Source organism: Chaetura pelagica, unplaced genomic scaffold, assembly GCF_000747805.2.
Source record: "Chaetura pelagica isolate M959 unplaced genomic scaffold, ChaPel_1.0 scaffold386, whole genome shotgun sequence".
NCBI classification, from domain to species: domain Eukaryota; kingdom Metazoa; phylum Chordata; class Aves; order Apodiformes; family Apodidae; genus Chaetura; species Chaetura pelagica.
Genome location: NW_009953703.1, coordinates 1,263,600 through 1,284,167, shown reverse-complemented (window position 1 = coordinate 1,284,167; position 20,568 = coordinate 1,263,600). Strand labels below are relative to the sequence as shown.

Below are 20,568 nucleotides of genomic sequence, written 5' to 3'. Positions count from 1 at the left end.
GAATTCTCATTATCTTGTTAACAACGTTGAAGAAAAATGAATGAGCCTTGAACACTCAATGAGATAAAAGTGTATAAGTCTCTGAAGAAATTTAAAGCAGCAATAATTCTGGAGTCATCCTTCTCTCAGATTTTCCCATTGCTTCTCTCCCTGCCTTGCTGCTGTTCCTGTACTATACCCTTATATTGCCTGAGATACACCAATGCACAGGAACTGCTACCACTTAGCAACACACTGTGTTCCTTGGGCTGCTGCTTCTCCTGCAATGGTGTTTGAGAAGCTCTCAAAAGAGTTAACTTTTCATTTCTACTACCTGTTCATTATCATTTGTAAAGATTTGATGGTGAAGTGGTGCTGTCACTTGAGCACTATAGCATTGCCTTCTCATTTGATTATTGATGGTTTTCTGGGGAATTGAGACATAAACACAGCATCATGGATGAGCATTTATTGTTGTCACAGAACTTGCCCTGAAGTAAAATCATCTACTTCCCAGCTGGCTTTCAGCTCCACTTGCTTACAATTTTTCACCTGCTATTAAAACTTTGAGATATATTCCTATTTCACTCAATCATATCTTGTTTTCAGTTGCTGCTTGTGTTTTAGCATTTTTGGCAAGGAAAGTACAGCAAAAACAATGGACTTTTATTTAACCTGGCAAGAAATAAGGGTTCAGTAAAACCCAGCATTTCTCTGGCAATCAAGGTGTCCTATGCCCTTATCTCCAGACTCAGCTTTATGTTGTTTTAAAGCATGTTATTTTTAAGTATTGGGTATTTCACTGCTTGCTCTTTATGTAAGAGTAAGAACCACATTTCAGAATGTGTTCCATGTGAATTTACAAACAATGTGTTGTAATTATGGCAGATTATTTTATTTGGAATAATAGAACTTGATTTCACTCCTTTTATGTGCAGTACAGCATAAAGTGAGAAGGGCAACAGTGTGAAACTGGTGGACAAGATCAAACAGGAGGAGCCAATGCACAGAAGTAATTAACTCATAGAATTGTATGACTTTTTATTTATTTAATCCACCTCCTCACAGACAATGAAGAATTGTTCTCGTTGTATATTTCCAAGTGTTTAGCCAAATACAGACAAAAGGTTCCCAGATTCCCCTGTTCTCACCCAAATAGTATTTCCATGGGATTCAAGACATTCTGCATATGTTTGGTTTGGGGATTTTTATATAACAGCTCAGCCCAGCTCCTACAGCTTAATGCAACAGAGTCTAATGGCTGGTGGCTCTGCTGGGTCCAGTCTGCAGGCCACAAGGGAGTTGTCTAGGTGCTGTCACAAGTGCTTTTCACATGTGTGAATCATTCACAGATGTCCTGAATGCAGTGAAGCTGACTTTAACTTGCAGTATAGGTACCAGCATTTTATCCCCTCATTGATGTTAGGCATTAGATGCTCCCTTTCCCCTCACATTTCAGGTTTTCCTGTTTGCACTGTATGTCTTCCATCCTCCTCTTCAGCCTCACTGCATTTAATTCTCCAGCTCTTCTTCTTCATACTTTTCATTCTGCTTTTCTAAAAGAACATTTTTTGGTCCAGTGATCATCCTCTTCTCTGCATCTCTTAAAATCACACTGTGGCCAGACCTGAACAATTTAAAAGGTTAGATTTGTTCCATCAGCGTGTCTGACAACCAAATGGATTTGTGGTTTTCTAATGCTTAAATTTAATGAAGCTTCGAGTGGGACTAAAGGACAATTTATTTTGGCATGTTTCCATATCTACGTTTCCTTCCTAGACCTAGGAAAATAATTCATTCCCAGTTGGCTTAATTTAGTAAAATCCCGTGGAGTGCAAAAAGGTCCTGGATCTTTGCCTTTCCTCTCTTCCACTAAGTCTTCTCCTAGCTCACCTCATGGATGGAAAAATCCATGGGGAAGAAGCAGGTGGAAACTGAGATGAGGGAGGTTCACAGCCTCCTTGCATGGGCACTTCAGGAGCACAGTGTTTTAGGTAATTTTTCCTTCACTGAGCATGGATAATGAGATATTAGATAATTAAATTTTGCCCATTTTCTATCTATCTAAGGCTAAGTCATGGGAGCAGAAGAGGAGGCTTGTGCTTGTGCTGCACTCAGAATATCCCATGGTACAATGTATTTCCAGTTAAATCAGAGATGGAAACAGTGAGGTGTTACCTCCCAGACCAGGAGGACATTTACAAAAGTAGCCATCCACACTCTCCACGCATGTTCCGCTGCCACAGGGGTTGGATTTGCAGTCATTAGTATCTTCCTGGCAAAAGTCTCCATCAAATGCGTTTGGACATAAGCACAGGTATTCACCAAGGCCTGGAGGGAATTTAATATTGGTAACACATGTCCCACCATTGAGGCAGCTGCAGGGCTTCACTCCAACCTGGGGAAGGCAAGAGGGAGCTGTGGTAAGATTCCTCCAGATAATCACAGCTGAGAGGTCTATTGTTACCCTATAGGAAGGGACAGATTTCAGTGCAAACATTTTACCTATTATTATAAAAACTTAATTCTAGCCAATTTCTTTGGTCTAGGTAGATGATATTACACTCAGCACACTTACTTATTGGACTGAAGGAGGGAATTTAATATTGGTAACACATGTCCCACCATTGAGGCAGCTGCAGGGCTTCACTCCAACCTGGGGAAGGCAAGAGGGAGCTGTGGTAAGATTCCTCCAGGTAATCACAGCTGAGAGGTCTATTGTTACTCTATAGGAAGGGACAGATTTCAGTGCAAACATTTTACCTATTATTATAAAAACTTAATTCTAGCCAATTTCTTTGGTCTAGGTAGATGATATTACACTCAGCACACTTACTTATTGGACTGAAAAGCTTGACTTTAAAGGGATTATATTTTTTTTGTCATGTAGGGGCACATTCTAACTTCTTATAAAGAAAAAAATTCCATTTGCTGTAACAGTGGTTTTTACGCACTATCTGAGGGCAAAATTTGTTCCTTATTCTTCAAAGAAGAAATGAACTATCTTGTTGCTTTGCCTGCCTGCCCTTCTTACTGCTTCACATTACAAATGGCTCTCAGGCAGAAACATGATTGTGGAATTCCTTAGCTGGTCTCTCTCTTCAGGAGAGAGGTCTGTAGTATTATTTTGCATATGCATGGGAACAGCATTTCAACAGATTCAAACCCCTGTATAATCTCACCTTGTTAAACATAGGTCTAGTTTGATATTATCCCATTAAAACTATATTGAGATTCCAGTTTCCCCTTTGCTGCCTGAGTTCAGCAGATTGGTATTTTTTATTGTAGTGGCTTGGATGAGTAAAAATAGGAATCTTTGGGAATAAAAATATTCTTTTCAAAAAACTGTTCTTATGTCAAGAGTCTGCATCCTACTTTATTAGCTCATCCTATCTCAGGGTTAATGTTGGGCTATACAATAAAGACAAAGCAATGCATAAGCTCTGCCAAGAAAGTTAAAGTGTGGAGTAATGACAGAAGAGCAAGTCACCCTCTAAAAATATCATTGAGAATGAGTTATAATCTCCCTTTTACAGCTAAAACTTGGTCTTTTATGTTATATGCTTTTTTTCTGCAGTCGAAATGCAGATTGTGAATTTTAAAGCAGATTAATGAACCATTAAAAGGCTCTGCAAGAGTGTTCTTTCAAACAGCAATCAATAGCACTGCCTCATGTTCTTTGTATATATATTTTCTATGTTCTCAGAGATGTTTATTCCATGAATTGATCATTATTGCTGTGCTGGATAATATACACTTATGAGGAAATAGCTGAAGTCTTAGTTTTCAGGACAGTAACAAATTATTAGCTATAATGACAATAGCACCAAGGCAATGACATGATAAACAGGTTTGTTTTGTTTTTCCTTCAAAGTGTTCATTTCCTTACCTCAATAGAGTATCTGCTCTGTGCATTGCATTCATCTGACACAGTGAATTCAAAGGTTTGCATTTCTTCTGAATCAACTTTCCAGATAAGAAGGCCAGCAGGAGAAAGCCTGGCATCCTGTGGCCCAGCCTCTAAGATGAATAGCACAGCTGACCCTTCTGGATCCACTGCTATTAACTGGTAAACAAAATTCTCACCAATAAATGTCAGCAGCTGCCTGGAGGGGGCCTGGAACACAGGAGGCAGGTTGTCTAAACAGCAAAAATGAAAACATGATTACATAAATTCCAGTTTCTCCCATGTAGATTCACCACATGGGTCTTTGTAGGACTTCACTCAATGAACAAGGTACGGAACATACCCTGAGACTGACAGAGGAAGCAGGTTAGATGCAGGCAGCTAATGGCTTAGCCAAAAAGTACAACTTTTGCTCCTACTTTTTTATGCCACATGCCCAACTTTACTCTGCTTACTTTTGATGTGTTATCTGATACATGGGGGAGATCAGACATGAATTCCATAACCTCCCACTAGTCCCCAAATCCTTACTAAAACTTTCATTTATTGTATTTCTAATACTTGCATATCTATCTATTTATCTATCTATCTGTCTGTCTATCCATCCATCCATGCATTTAAAGATAAGTAAACAAAATCTCAAAATGATGAATGACAAATTAATTGAGTGGGCAACTCAGAGGGAAAAAATCATCATGTAACTGTTCTGCTCAGTAGACTCTCCTGCCTTTACACATGAGTAGCAATTAAGTCTGAGTAGTTTGACTGAATTCAGTTGGGCATTTCATCAGAAGTAAAAGTCTTCCCAGTGCTGGCAGTGGTACCTCAGTGATGCTGACACTCACTATCCCCAGTGAATGCATAACATGTCAGTGGCAGTGTTATTTTGTTGTTTAAATTCACTATTCCTTAATGAAGAAAAAAGCTAATTGCACAAGGCTATTTTACAGTAGAAAACAAATGGTATCTGAAGGTACTTACAATATAAATAGGTAAGGAGGACAAGGTAGAGAAAAGTATTAAATTTTATAATTAGAAACAAAGAGAAAATAAGATCAGATGAGTACCCTGAGGTGACAGCAGCTTTGTGCAGGGCTGGGAATTTCATCTCCACATCCTGAGCCTCAGTCTCAAGCCATCGCTCCTCTTCAACCATCAGTACAAATTGACATGCATCGATATTTATAGGAATCTTTTCACAAGGTAATTTGACCAGTCATGTTTAACTTAAAGAACATTTCTAATACCGAAGACTAATTTCAAGTCACACTTTAAAACTATGAACTATGTGTGTGTTCTCCTAAGGGCTGCATGTGTCCTAGTATTATGCTTGTGAGAAGTCATCAGCAGGGTTTTTTTTTAATGGTGCATCTCCTTTTATCAAGCTTTGCTTTCCATAGCTTATCTCAATTTATGCAATTATTTAGATGTGTCTCTCCATTTATTGCTGCTGTGCCATCAGAGCTTTCTAAACTGCATGTCCAGCAGATTATCCTGGCATAACTGTTGAAAGCTTCCATCTATTAATTTACCTTTTATTTCCCAAACACTTAAAACATGGAGCCCATAAAAGTTGTGCCGAAAGTAATCAATGAAATATTGATGCTGGGTATGCATTTACAGATAAACACAAAGGTGTTAATGGGATGGAGGGTAACAAGAAGCTGCAGGCACAAGATAACATAAAATCAGATGTTCTGAAAGTAGCCTGTGAAGAAGTGTGTTTCTAATTCCACAGAGATCTCCTTGCCATCCAGTGAAAATACATATATACACACACTTCCAGTTGCTGCAGAATTTTAAAAAGGTATTCATAATTTTGAAAACAAGCCTGACAAACCCTTTCTTTCCAATAGTTTTGAATTTTTTATATTAGTGAAAAGTGAACCATGATCTGTTTCAGATTTCCAAATCACTTCTAGCTTTGTAAATTCCAAAACAAATGAAGTTTTTTACCTTTTAAGCCATTTTCTGAATTTTAAAATGGAACTGTCTCAGTCCTAGTAATGAGTCTATCTACATAACAATCAGGATCAGCTCATCCCTAGAGGTGCTACTGCTGTGGCCAATACAATGGAAGGAGAAAAAGGAGGCAAGGTTTGTGAGTCACAGATAATATCTCTCGTTAGACTAAATTATATCCTTGGGGGAAACAGATTTTCAGATGTACAAGGTTTTCTCCAGGTCTAGCTTTCCTGTAGACAGCTTAACTACTTGTGCAAGTAGCATCCAATGGGATTTTCAGTTGGCCAATACTTGAATGGATCTGCTGATACTTTTTTCTGACAAGGAATTTTGAATTCCAAAAGCTGGATTTTTTAGGACATAAACTAGAGGTGTATGTTTTTAGATAGAGAATATCCAGAGTGGTCAGCCTTGAAGTGGAATTGAAAGGACTCACTAGCAACTCTCTCCCTTCCTATTGTGCTCTTGCTTCCAAAATTGATTTAAGGCAACTTATGACTTCTTGTGTTACTGGAAAGTGTTGGATCCTTTCTGGACCTTCTCAAAGGCATTTCTGCCATCTCTGAGAAGAACATGTCTGCTCATTTCTCTCCTTGGCAGCATCTCCATTGGAGCTATGGACTCCAGCTGCTGTGTTACAGCTCTTGCTGTTCCTGCTGCCAGCCCTTACACTCTGAGACCCTCCATCCCTGAGCAACCCCAGCTGTTCCCCAAGGACAAAAGCAATATTCCTCTCCTTCCAGAAGGGTCCTGCTCACCTCATCACTCTAAAGGAGTATAAAGCTGCAAACAAAGCAAACTGATCCTGTCACTCACATACCCCTCTGTAATCTGCTTATATTTACAGACCTGAAAAGTGAAGAGAAGCTCTTTCTAGAACCAACACATGAATCTACATAAAAGCAGTAATAAAATCTTTATATTGACCAGATGCAAATGTGCTTGTGCTACGTGGAGAGATGAGCTGTGAGGATAATGCAGCTAAATACACGGATCATCTGTAAAGCGTGTGGTAAGTGATGGCTGTTGTTTATACTGGGGTTGTGGCCATGAAGGAGCTATGAAATCCTCAGCATTCAGGAGGTGCTCCAAAAAGCAGCCTTCTCCATGAACCCTGCCATGACTGGCTGCAGAATAAGCCTTGAGGTTCTGTGGCAGTGAAGATAATGAATGGCTGATCCCTATCACTTAGACTCCCTGCCAAGACAAGGTCTTTTGTGGGGCATTTCATGGGGTTTGGCTCAGGGAAAGAAAACAATTCTTCCAGATACCAAAAATATACATTAGTGTTTAAAAGCAGTGGTTTTCCCAAATCATTCCCTTAGAGATTTGTACCTGTGAGATAATGACAGATCTATTTAGGGTCCTTCACCAGACTGGGGCACTGCATGGGGCACTGGCATATTGACAATTTCATTTTCAGGTGTTATTTTGGTGTTATTAATTTGAGATTTGTCAGGTTTCAGCCAGAACAAGAGACGTGCCCAGATGCACAGTGCACACAGGGGAGTACTGTCTGCTTCTCCTCAGGCAGCATTTCTGATGCACCCAATTATTCCCACTGCAAACAGTCCACACACGTGACTGTGCAGGATAGATTTGTGTTAGCCAAATGAAGGAACCATCTGTTTCACAGAGCAAGTAATAAATTCCCATCTAAGTGCTTCTAAATGTTGGGAAAAATTGTCTTACTTTCATTAATAGACCAGGTGAACTTAGAAATGTCAGGTTCACAGAGCAGACAAGGACTGGTGGGGCTTGACTCTCCTTCACCATAGCAAAGTCCATCTATGTTACAGGTATTTTCCTGCCAAAAAAGGAAATATAAATGGGTGGGAGGTGGAGATAAGGAAAAAAGGAAGATAAGAAATTAGCAGTTAATACTGTCTGTGGATAAGCAGAAACTCACCTGTCTGTTGAAACAATAAAATAGTAGCAATTTAAATGCTGGATACTTTCTCCCAACATGGAGAAAACAAGACATACAAGCTTTCTGGAATGTTTTAGCTTAGGCAACATGTGATGTCACTTGCTATAGATGAATGCAGCAAAATGAGATTCTTTGTTTCCATTTCCACACTTACATAGTCTATGTGATGATTATTCCCAGCTGTGACTGCTAATGTGATGATTGTTGGGTGACACTCAAAAGTGAGCTCCGTGAGATTTACAAAAAGTGAGACTGGGAAAAAGCAGTTTGAAATTTTGGAATTCTGTTCTGGTAACTTCATTATGTCTGGAAGTTATGCATAAAAATATTAAAAAGCAATGCTATAAATGCAGGATAAAGAACTGCATTAGGTTTTAGGCTTCCGTGAGCTAGTTGTAAACAGCAGCTAAACGGATTGATGGTGCCTAAGTAGGGTAGAACGTCCCAGCAGAAGTTCATTAAGCGCACTGCAGGCACAGCAGCCTTGGAACTGACCTGCTCCTCTCCTAATAAGGGTGGTCACCAAGGCCAGGAAGGCCCTCTGGCTTTTTGGTGAACTGAGGAAACTTGGTTTGCCTGAGGATCAAATACAGGGACATAATTAATGAATGTAATTAAACATCTACTCCACGGGAAGGTCGTATGACAGAGTTACACTTTTTGCTTGTAGCCTGTGTTGGGGCACACCTGGAGATGGGACTTTATGTGACATTGCAAACTGCCAGGAGCACTTGGGGCTCTGTTGGAAGCAAAGGGGATGTCACTGCTACAGCAGGACAGCAGGAGGGAGAAGGTACTGAGGTCAAACTACATTTTTTCCTCTTTCCTCCTTTGAATATGTATCACTTTGCTGAGATTGGTTTGTGTTGATTGCTGGCCTGGTGGTTTTATCTACTGCTTTATTAGTTTCTCAAACTTTCTTTTGCAAAATGTATTAGGCAATATCTAAAAGAATACCACTTTAAGAGTAATGGGTAAGGTAGGCAAACAAAAAGGAGTCTCAAAATTGCCCTGACATGATAGAATGTGACAGACCTTCAGCATTACAATATGGATGTTAATTAGATTTTATTACATTATTGCTTTCAAAGGCTTGATGTTTGGATGCAAAAGATGCTTTTTTTCTGGTGTGATAGTGTGGTATAGAATGGACTCCATAAAAGGGGAACACAGAATGTGAAATGGGCCTATATAAAATGTCCACTAATTCAAACACCTTTTCTAAAAGCAATTTAGGTATTACAAAGTAATGTTCTAAGAGGGGTAATTAGAATGTGGGCTGATGCAATCAAAAGCCTAGTTCAAATAGTCCCTTGAAGCATCTTTGGAAATAAATTATTACAAACCCTACAGAACATCAGGAGATTGAGGAAAAGTGTACCCCTGAGCTCCAAAATGTAAGAGTAAGGAAAGCCTTGGACAAAAACAGACAAACAAACAACAAAAAAACCCCCACCATCCTAGCTTTAATTGAAATTGTTCTGACACAATTCTTTTAATCTGAAATTTAAGTGGTTTTGCCTCATTTGGGGCTACAAAGTAATTTCTATTGACTGATTCATTTGAAAAAAAGGGAACTTTCAGTTTATTTTGATAACTGGTATGTTCTTGCAGTCAGTGCAAGTTTGAAAACTGTCTTTTCCCATTAGTGTTAATGAAAACAGTGAGGCAAGTGAGTTAAGATATACCTGATTAATCTTCATTTTACAAAAATGCAGACTGGTGGTTTCCTATTCATTCATATTTGCCTCAGGGTAGGAAAGCAGGATCAGCACATTCAAATATCCCCAAAGCCTCCAAAAGTTTGTCTTAAAGCCCCATTGAAAACCAGAAAAGTTGTCCAATGCAACCCTCTGGAAAGCAAGAGCAGGGAAGCTCATTTATTAAAGGATAGGGGGATGCTACACTAATAAGTCCACAGGAAGACGGGGGGTTGTAGTTTTATCCAGGCAATTCTGAGCAGGTTGGCAGCTTCAAACATAGCACTAGACTTTTGCTTTTCATTTTGAAACCAAGCAAATACTATATGCTTGTACTTAGCAGTGTTTAATGTAAGCAAGGATGTTTTGTGTTCTCTCAAGAGTGTTTTCACATGACAAAAACTGTAAAACATGCATCTTAACAAACCTCTTGCTAAGGCAGAAAATGGGTATAGAAATTACACACTTTACAGTTACAGGGCCCTCGCCAAAGGGGCTGAGGGGGGGTGTGATTGCTCACTAGCAGAGACACTTCAAGAATGAAGTTAAGCTGCCTTTCAGGGGAGAGTCCTCATTCTCACTTCCATTAGCAGCTGCAAAGTAGAAATATTGTCAACCATGGTCTTTCTGGAAGTGTCTGTTTGAGAAAGGTCCACCATAAAGTGCTCTATCGAGTATTCACACCCCACGTAAATATGAAAAAAAAACATAGGCAGGAGATTGTGAAATAGAGCAATGTGTTAGGCTGTGCAGCTGACCTCTGAAATAGATTTTCCTCTTCTAAAGCAGTTATTACACACAGTATGTCAAAGGGAGGAAGAGGGCTGAGGAAGAGATGAACAATCCATATTAAACCTTTACACTCTTTAAATTACCTTTAATTTACAAAGTCCGGCTGGATGGAATTGGCAGGCCTGGCAGGCAGCGTCGTACAGGGTCAGCACTCTGGAATTGCTGTACTGGAAGCCATCGTTAGTGATCTAAATGATACAAAAATCATCCTTATAAGCAATAATGTTCCATATGGAGACTGTCTGCTCATTTTGGAGCATACGCCACTGCACCCTTGAACTGGATGCTTGCCAGCGAGAGAAATTAAACCACTTGTGAGTGGCTCTACTGCAAGCTAACAAATTGCTTAATGCTCCAAACTGGAAACTATTCTTTAATAACCAAATGATCCTTTGGCTCATCTGGCATTCAACTTTTCTGATTGCTGTTAGATTTTTTTCTGAGGGTTTCTTCCCCCACCTCTCCCCCCCTTATGCAAACTGCATGGGTATTCAAGTACTACAAGGGTATCTTTCAAGGAGTTGTCACATGAAATTAAGATTTTTGGCTGAGATTCAGGACCACTTTCTTACTAATGGTAAATCAGTAAGTAAACTCCTTGGGGTTAAATTAAAAAAGAATGGATATTATTTAGGTGATTTTAAGTGAACCCTAAAAAATGAGTGCTAGAATCGATAATACCAGACAGCAATAGTTCCTTTTCCATAGGCAGGTACACTAGAAGAACAGTCATCTTATATCCCAGCTCAGTTTCCTATACATGCAGGTAATTTAGAAAGCCTTAAGTTCACATGGCATTTTCATATTTGAATGCTCACACAATAAGAAAGGGTGAACAGGGTTTATATTTTAATTTTTCCACAATAAGAATGAAAAGGTACCAGATGAGTGTGGAAAGGGTTAACCTTTGACAATGCTTTGTGACACCTTTTGAGACCTGTCAGCATTAAACAGCACCCCAGAACACTGCTGAGAGCCATGCTTTAAGCATGATGAACATCAGAAGGAAAACAGAGCACTTTCTTTCAGATATTTTTTAGGTTTTGGCTTCTCACTGTCAAAGTAAAGCTGCTGTTTAGCAGCTTTAAGAAGGCCTTTGCTTTGGATTGCTCAGATGCCCCTTCTGTCCTCTTGCCATAAAAACAATCCCAACCCCCCCAACTCTCCCATCTCTCCTGTGACTCTGAAGCTGGAGCATCCTCAGTCCCTTTAACAAAGACTTTTACAAGGTCAAGACTGTAATTTTTTTTTATTTCAGTTCACAGGAAGAATGTATGTTGAATTGAACAAAGATAACTGGAAGTGCACAGAAGAAAAAATACTCTAATAAGTTCCACAAAAAGCATCAGTTAACATAAGTTCATGGAACAGAATACAGTAGATACTCCCACAATGTCACATGTGATAGTTTGTAGCTCAAAATGCATGGAGAGGTGAGAGAGTTTCTGCAGAAAGCAACACAAGGAGGTAAGCAGGCAGTATTCACTGGTACTCACAATTTGAAATTGTGAAAGAGAGAAAACTTCTCTGGAGTTATTTAAATTGAAGTAAAACTCATTGATGTAGCTTTAAGAGAAAAATCATCATCCTACTCAGTCCAGATGTTAGCTATTATGTGTTATACTAAAGGTAAAAACTGTTTTAAAAGAAGAAAGGAAATGGTGCTGCAATTTGAGAGGAGAAAAAAATAAAATGGGTAACCCCCCTCAAGATCTCCTCTTCACTGAAAGACAGTGATTATTGACAGCAAGACTCCTATTAGAAATATATTATTCATAATGCAATTTACATTTAATTTCATTCTTTTACCAGAGCATCCAATGTTGTCTTAATACCAGTGCACCAGTAATGGGTGAAGAAATGGGTACACAGAAGATAAACAGCTATTAAATTGCACTAATTGTTCTATCTGAAGTGAGCATTCTGAGTGAAATGTAACTTGCCAATTTGATTTTTTTTTTTTTAATCTGTATTTTTTTCTATATTGTATTATAAGTATCCATTTTGAGGTCTTTTTAGAATTGGACTGGTTTCCAGCTATTTTAATTGCTTTTCTGTTAGTCACCCTAGTGATGTGGAACAAATTCTTCAATGAGACCTAAGCTGAGCAAATCTCTCTTCAAATTTGGTTGGCCCTTAAGAGCCAAAAGTGCTCTTAGAGTCATGTCTTGATTGCTTGAACATACATGTCAGCTGGAAAGACAGAACCACTTCTGAATAAGCAGTCAGGACAATCAGGAAATCCATCACTTCTCATTCATCATGAAACAATCTTAGCTGTTTGTATCTCTCACAATCTACATACAATTTTACTTCCTTCATATGTTTGTAAATGAAAAATTAAAGCTGGCAAAACTTGCTGAATTCAAATTCAGTTTCTGCCTCACTGACTTTTTAATAATATTTTTATTCTGCTGCTGACAAATACAGGCAACAATAACCAGTTGAGGAGAAGCAAGAGACCTGCTCCCCTAATGAGATGAGTGCCTGCCAAGCTCTTTCACCTCTTCACCCAGGCATCTTTGTGGACATCCCAAGTCATCTGCTGCCCAAGTAGGAGTTTGCATTTTGATGTCTAAACTAATTATACCAAACACTTTGGTGTAGCCTCATGTAATTTCTTGCCTACATTCAGTAGCTGCTCATGGAAAGGATGAGCAAAATCTGAACTATGAATATAAAAGCAGATAAAACAAACAAGAGAAGACCTTGTCAAGCCCCCTTTCCCTCAACTTTAGTAGTGACAAAAAGTTCCTGTGAAACTTTGCTGATTCCTCTGAAATTTGAGGGAGAGATTCTGAGAATATTGAACAGTGATATTTCCAGAAAGAATTGTTTCGATTTTTGGTTCTGAAAAAGAAATTTACTTACATTTTTTTAAAGTATCTATTAACAGAACCTAGAAGATCAATATTGCAGTGAGTCTTCTTGTGAATTTTCTGGAATACCAATTTTTGCATATTTTTGCCATTTGTTTCAAATAATATTTTTATGTGGAAAAGCCCCATTGTTTAGTTCTCTGTGCCATTGTGTAAGGGCAGCTGCCTCTGAGACCAACTGCTGAGCTCTGCCTTCCCAATTCATTCAGCAAAAAGATCCATAGGAGAACTAGGACTTGCATGAGCAGGTCAGGCTGAACTGAGACAATTTAATTGTCTGTTTGCTGCAGAGCCATGAACCTGTTTTTTCTGCAGGGTTTGAAGGAGAGGGAAGGGGCAGAAGGCTTACAGGTGCAAAGGAGTTCTTAACTTGAGTGCAAGGAAGAGACAATCTACCTGTGTTTTGAGATGAAAATTAAGAAAAATGGTACAGACCCCCTCAGGGCTGAAAGGAAGCACTTGTAAACAAACTGTATCATCACACACCTGAGAGGCAAGGAAACTATCCTAGACACACAGCAGAAATTGCTCTCTGCCCATGCAATAGTGTGAGCTGTCCTCTTGGGCCAGGACACTCAAGGGTGCCTCTGTCTGGGATCCTTCCATCATGAGGTGGCATTTCCTCTCACAGTTGGCAGAGGTCAGTATCTCCTTGGAGAAATTTTGGAGCCCTCAGCAGAGGAAGTGCCATCCTGGTCCAACCTTGGGGTCTGCCCAGCCTGATGACTTATTCTCCAGCAGGAAGGTTCAAGGCCCACCCCAGCAGCTGACAGTCAAGCTCTGCTCCCACAGAGATCTTACACCAATATCTTAAACCACAAATCTTTATCTATTTAAAATATCTATTTAAAATAAATTACAGGGTAGAAAATATGCACTGCCAAACCCCAGTTTGAAAAAGCTTCCTTTTTCCCCTAAGCCTCATGGCAGCACAGTCCCCACTCTGGGGTACAGACAACTGTGGGGTGCAGGACAGGTAACATTGCAGTGAAGTGACTGGTTTATGCTTTTCATTTTGACATAGTGCAATTTTAAAAACATATCTGCAGTCTTTCTACCACAGTAATGTATTTTTCTCAGCTATGGAACCTTTAAGTTCCCTCAGTCTTGAAAAAAAACCCCAACTATTCTACAGAAAATTACCATCCAGGCTGAGAGCAAGACCAAGGGTTGTGGGCGCAGGGTCAGTAAGGGAGTGATTTCCTGCAAATATTTAGAAAGTAGGTATTATTTTGTGAAAAAAGGGGACTGAAACCACAGCAGAGAACCCAGCATGACCGAGTACTGTACATGCCTCTTTCTGCAATTATTTGAGACCAGAACTATGACCATGATGTCTCTGCTCAGGCTATGCCACCCCTCACCTGCTGTTCAGGAGCCAGCCAGTGCTCTGCTCCTGTACTGTGCAAGTATCAGCCTTGCAACTAGGGAGTGAAAACTGTCTTATATTTGCTGCTAAATCAGGATTTTGAGCTGGAGTTTCCAGAAATGAAATACTAACAATGTACAATTGATTAGTTCAATGACATCAATCTCAGGTGATTACCTGGAGAAGTCATTTTAATTTGCACTTTTGGAATGCCTACAAAGACACCTGTTTTTAACTTACATTGTTTTAGGTAGTGGCTTTTTTTCCCCCTAGATGACATTCACATAATTCTACAGGCATTTTCATTTCTGAAGGGAAGCAAATTGTGCTTTGCATTTTAATTTACCATGATAACTGATTTTCTCCTTCTAAACAATTTCTTAGAAACAGGAGAAATTCCTACTTTCACTTGCCATCTTGCAAAGGGCTCATCACCGGCCACAACGTGCACAGCCTCTGGCTCTGTGATGTTCAGGAGAGGAATCTGGCAGTCAACAGCCTCAGAGCTGAGAAAATCTGCTTTTGTGGTTTCTTGTTCTCTTGGTATCCATTCACCATTGAGATGCTAGAAGAAAACAAAAGGAGAGGGCAGAAACTGAAGGCTCATGTAAAGAAATTCCAGTTGTTAACATACGTTTATGTTTCTAATTAATAATATAAGGCATTTTCAGATGGTTTGTTTAAAAGAAATAATGCTATTGCTACAGCCAAAGTAAAGAGCAAGCCATGATCATCTGTGCATGCAAGTGCTCTGGTGACTTAGGAAGTGCTGTGGCCGGGGTTGGGATGAGCAGCTGGAATGAGACAGGGCAACATAGTGAAACAACTTTGTGTTTGCTCCTGGAGCTCAGCAGCCAGCTCTTTACTCCTGAAGGTGTTGTCTGCTTCTTATCTAGATCAGCTGCACAAGACATCACTGCTTGTTAAGAGCCTGTGGAGCCCAGCACGGGCATGGTAGGCAAATCTGTGCTGTGCCTCATTTGCATGTGAGCACTGAATGGAAATCAAGCTGATCGTCTTTTATTAGGTGGATTTATGAGATGAATCAAACCCTTCATATCTAAGTATGCTGATACACCAAGTAATTCAGTTCTAGCTTTGCCCATGTGTAGTTTATTATAAGAAAATTACAGTTTTAGCAGAAAAGATGGGTTTAAGTCATTAAAACTTCTGACTTGGTATTGAACTGTGACTACAAAAATTCAAATAAGAGCCTCTGTATCTTATATTTAACCACAAAACTTAGCATTCAAATGTGTTCAGAAAAACCACCAAGCATACCCATTCCAGATGCACCAAATGAGAAGTAATATCATGATTTTAGGCTTCATTGGACTACAGTGCAGCTGAACCAAACAAGAGTTAAACAAAACTCCACAGAGAAAATTAGCAAAGACACATAGCTGTGCATTTCCAAGGAGTCAGTCCTGGAAGGGCTGAGCCTCTTCAGCTCCCCTGTTCATAGCGAATCTCTCAGCAGTGGGTATGGAAGGTATTTGCACCCGTCTGCGGCAGTGAGACACAGCTCAGGGTAAAAGACTTTAGGACATAGATGTCAAAGTTTGCCTGTGTCATCAGTATTTCAGGAACCCATGGGAGGTTACTTACAATTAACCTGGTGACCTCACAGTGCAGGTTGGGTGACTCTTTGAAGCCAAGGCCAAACACCCTGATCCTGGTGCAGTCGGAAGCTCGGACGTCGCAGAGACCCCCGTTCTCTAGGCTGGTGATTTCCAAAGCTTGCTCTGAAAGGGTGAAGTAAATGGAAAGCTTTAGAGAGCAGCACTTACATCCTGTTCTGTTCTGGTTTATCAGAGATTTTGTTGTTGTTCCTGGTTGCTTTGGTTTAATTCTTCTCCTTGGGGGCTCTTCCTGACTCCCCCGGGAATTTCTCTCGAAGAGAGGAGCAACAGTTGTTGGAATGGGAAGCAGCAAATCTCCACTGAGTAACTGCCCTGCACACCCAGCACTAAAAGATGTATCAGTGAGCACTGGCTGGCTCGTGCAATCAATTAACTGAGCCTGCAGCTTCATGATAAAAGGTCTTCAGTGGTGATACTTCTGCTGACCCAGGTAACAAGAGGGGAGCACAGCTGAGGGGACAGGCTGTCATGTCATAGAAGATGACTGTGCCACCAGGCTCCTCATAATGTGAAATGGCAGTGAAAAAACAGTCTTTTTTTTTTCCCAAAAGCTATGAATGTAATAAAAGTAATGATCCTCAAAGGAATGTTTGCTTGTGAGGGCTAAGTCATTAACAGGTGGCACTCGGCTCTGCACAGTGTCAGCACAAATGTCATGCACCAGCTGAGTTTCACCTAAATTCTATTTTGAGGCCTTAAATAGGACTTAAGTGATGTACAGCCTGTGCTGCCCCCCTTTGCAAGGTTGAATTTCACCCATTACTGTTTTTAAAATGTTTTATGATTCTCAGGTAAAGGCTCATTTGTGTTCTGTTGTCCTTGAGGTATTCACCATTTAAAATAGCTCATTGCTTTCATATTGTTGGGGTTTTTTTAGAGACTCAAAATACAAGTTCATTGGGTGGGAAATTCACGCCTTTACTTTAGAAAAAATATAATCAGGCAGACAGTTGCATCAGCACTTGGGTAGCACAATGCTGATAAGGTCTCTAATATCCTATGTCAATAGCAGCAGTCAGTCAGGATCATGATTTTGTATTTTTATTGATAGTATTTCTAGTTCTAATGGTCGGGAGAAGCCACTCTGTGACAACTGACGCAAAGCAGAAAATGTACTTCTTGTTTCCTGAACTGAACTTTTAACAGGGGCATGACAGGGAGCCCTCAGAGGCACACTGTGTACCAGTGCAGGTTGTTTTCCTTGCTACCTGGTGGGGAGAGGCTGCTTAGCTTCTCTTCCCTGCCCCATCCCTACTGCTCCAGCAATGCAATACTGCCCATCAGTTTTCTCTGAGCTGTAGCTTATCTGAAACAGAAGCTTTGTGTCACCCAGGAGTTTAATGGTACATTGGTTCAGTTCTGATTGAAGGGGCACAACGCCCTGAGCTGAGCTGATAACCTTCCCTGTACCTCACTGTTCCGTTAGGAATCTGCCATTTCAGCTGGAATTAGGATGAACACAGTGAAACACTGTGATCCAACCAGATTGCAGTTCATAACAACATAGCTGCATGACTCTCCTTTTTTTTTTTTTTTCCAGAGAAAGGAAGGAAAGCAACATAAAGGTGAAAAAGAGTGAAAGGCTTTTTCTGTTACTTCTGAAGTGTTTTTAGCTTATCTTTCTTTTCTTTTTGATTTTTATTGATTTTTCTTGCAGCGTGCTTAGCAGCCCTGTTGGACACTACAATATTTACAAGGAGAGTCATGGTTTACAGCTTATGAGCATTCATCAGTTAGTTGTGGATTCCTGTGATGTACAAAGGTATTGGTTAGATGTAGTGAATGGTTTTGGTAAATTACCTTCTTCCGTGGTTAGTACATAAAAATAAAAAAAAATAATTAAAAAAAATGCTTCATGATGTTTTTCATGATATTTTAGTAGTTAGCCCCATTAGTACTGAGGTAGCTCAGATTGCATTAATATTTTCATTATCTTTGCAGATTTTCAGGCTTTTGAGAGTGAAGTAAAATCTCATATCCTGGGAAGGAGTGAGGCACAGGAGTGTGCTCCTGCAGCCATCCCTCTTCCAGGAAGGCACTTATGGGTTTGTTGCTCCTTGATGAGCCCTGTGTGCTTCCCCGAGGGTTTCCTTACATCTTTATGAGCATCCTGACACTACTGCAACACCATCCCTGTGTCAGGGCCAGGGCAAGATTATCCAGCCTTGATGCTTTCTGAAATCACTTACAGCATCAGCATGGCATTTTGTATTTTTTTCAAACCATTCTGTACACACTTTTGTACAACATCTTTCAATTGATCTAAATCTGGAGGCCATATGTCACCATAAATGCTTTGGATACCTCCTCTCAAGATTTGCCATGTTGTGGGTGAATCAGGATGAGAATGAGATTTCTTTTTCTGGTGAAAGGAGTGAAAGGTTCACAAAGGAAGAATGTGTTTTATTTAGTTTGATGAAGGTGGGGAAGAAGGAGGAGACTGAGCTGTCCTTTGAGTGGGCTTTTTTCTGTTACCTCAGCTGGCCATGTCAAGCCACCTTCAGCTGGGAGTGCTCTAATGGGAGGGATACACAGCATGAATTCTGTGGGAGATCAGGTGTAACTTAATGCTCTATTCCTTCATTTCTGGCCAGCTGAAGATGTGGTGCTGGGAAGGTGGTGGAGACTTTTACCAGGGCCATTCACAGAGGGTGTTGAGAGGAGAGGAAGAAGAAGGAGAATGTCTGATGGAAAACGAAAGTAAGTATAATGACTCTGTTTAAACAAATGGATATTAGAGTTCAGACCTTAAGCATTAGTACAGACAATACACCAGCTTTTAAAATTATCATTAGTTTTAATCCAACTGGTTTTTAAAAGGAGATATTGCATTTAATGGATGTGGGAATTTTAGGCATTTAGGTGGTTTTCTGGCTCTCCTCCTGCCTTTTAGTTTTGTTGAATATATTATCCAGTTCCAACCAATCTTTTATTGTATGTTAGCCAGTTTCAACCAAACATGGAAGGTGAAATCTCAATGATATTAGAGTCAGAAATGTCTCAAGAGAGTTGGTAGCAGGGGTACTCATCCACACAGCCCCTGTTGTGGCTGGGGGGAAACACAATCAAGGCTCAGCTGCTGTTCCTGGCTCCCTGTGTTAGAGGATAGGTAGTTAACAAGCCTGTGCACATTGTATGCTTACTGGCCAGAGAGCTGGAGATGTGAAATGGAAATACTGGAGAGCCTGAAGAACCTTGGCAAAAGAGATGCAAGTGGCTCAGCAGAAAACTGGAAGGGAGAAAGATGGCAGCAAAGGAAAGAGCTGGGAAATATCACAAAGGTGAGAGTGAGGGCAGAAGTGCAGATATCCAGAGAAAGTGGAGGTCATGGAGACCCAGGGTGGATGTCAGATGTCTGCAGAGGGGCACATTAGAGGCAGGACTTAAATCTGTGGGAAATCAGGCAGTGCATGGAACAAGACTGTGAAAAGTATGATGTGTTTGAACATTAATAATGCATGTTTAGGAATGTGAATGCCAAAATATAACAAAACCTGGGACAGAACACCCACCGTCTTTTCTCTGTATGACCTATAGGCCAAAAATGTACTTTGTCTTTCACTGCTAGATTGAAAACTGAAGATCAGGGTAGCACCTGGGACTCAGGTGAGTGGCAGGGTGCAGTCACATTATAAAGGAGGATTTATGGAGATGTATGTTCACACCCACTGGGCCAGACGTGGGCACCTTCTAATGCCTGGTCTGCACGCACCCCAAGTAAACACACCTGAAATGCATCTGTCACCTGGTAGAGAATTGCACTGAGAAACAGCAGGAGACACTGGGGAGGGAAGTAAAAAAAAAAGTCAAGTTTTATAAATCTGTCTTGGAATAAAAAGAAGAGAAGACTCTGGAGTTGAAGGTTGCATCTTAAAAGCCTCCAGAACTCTGGTGATTAGACAGAAGTAAAAAGATCTGCCCTGTTTGGTTTGCAATGCTTGTGTTGTGCCTCCTTCAAGAGACAGGGACACCCCTGGCCCCTCTGCTTTACCCCCAGTGGGAATTTGCAAGAAAGAAAGGTAAATTCAGAGCTGCTGGCAGTGCTGAGAGTGCTTTTTCTTTCTGTAAGCTTTTACAGGAGTCAAAGCTGGCAAGGTGCACAGGTTACATAATAGACATAAAACACTCCTGCATAAATACAGGATTGGTTTTACAGATCCTCATTGTGGTGTGTTATGTAAATTGTAAGTATGCACAGAGAGAGAAGTAAAATGGAGACAGCTGATACAAAATCAAGATTCCTGCAAAGCTACACTTATTAAAGTCTTACTTCCAGATAGATATGGTTTATGTTGGGTTTCCACATTTGATTAGAAAAGCATCCTAGCACAAATAAACATTCTGCAGTGTTTGAAAGTGTTTGGGCTAGAGCAGACCTGAAATGAAAACTGAAAAGAAGAATTT

General features: G+C 40.2%; 1 protein-coding gene across 1 annotated transcript in view; it reads right to left on the bottom strand.

The window, feature by feature from the left end:
- LOC104391153 (von Willebrand factor D and EGF domain-containing protein-like) overlaps positions 1 to 20,568 on the bottom strand; it is an 88,426-nt gene that overhangs the window by 8,541 nt on the left and 59,317 nt on the right. Inside the window, exons 12-16 of the mRNA XM_010000388.1 lie at positions 16,130 to 16,266; positions 14,925 to 15,086; positions 10,357 to 10,461; positions 3,869 to 4,096; positions 2,158 to 2,377 (exon numbers count right to left, since the gene is read on the bottom strand). Of these exons, the coding sequence (XP_009998690.1) occupies positions 2,158 to 2,377; positions 3,869 to 4,096; positions 10,357 to 10,461; positions 14,925 to 15,086; positions 16,130 to 16,266 (852 nt within the window). The remainder of the gene's footprint in view (positions 1 to 2,157; positions 2,378 to 3,868; positions 4,097 to 10,356; positions 10,462 to 14,924; positions 15,087 to 16,129; positions 16,267 to 20,568) is intronic.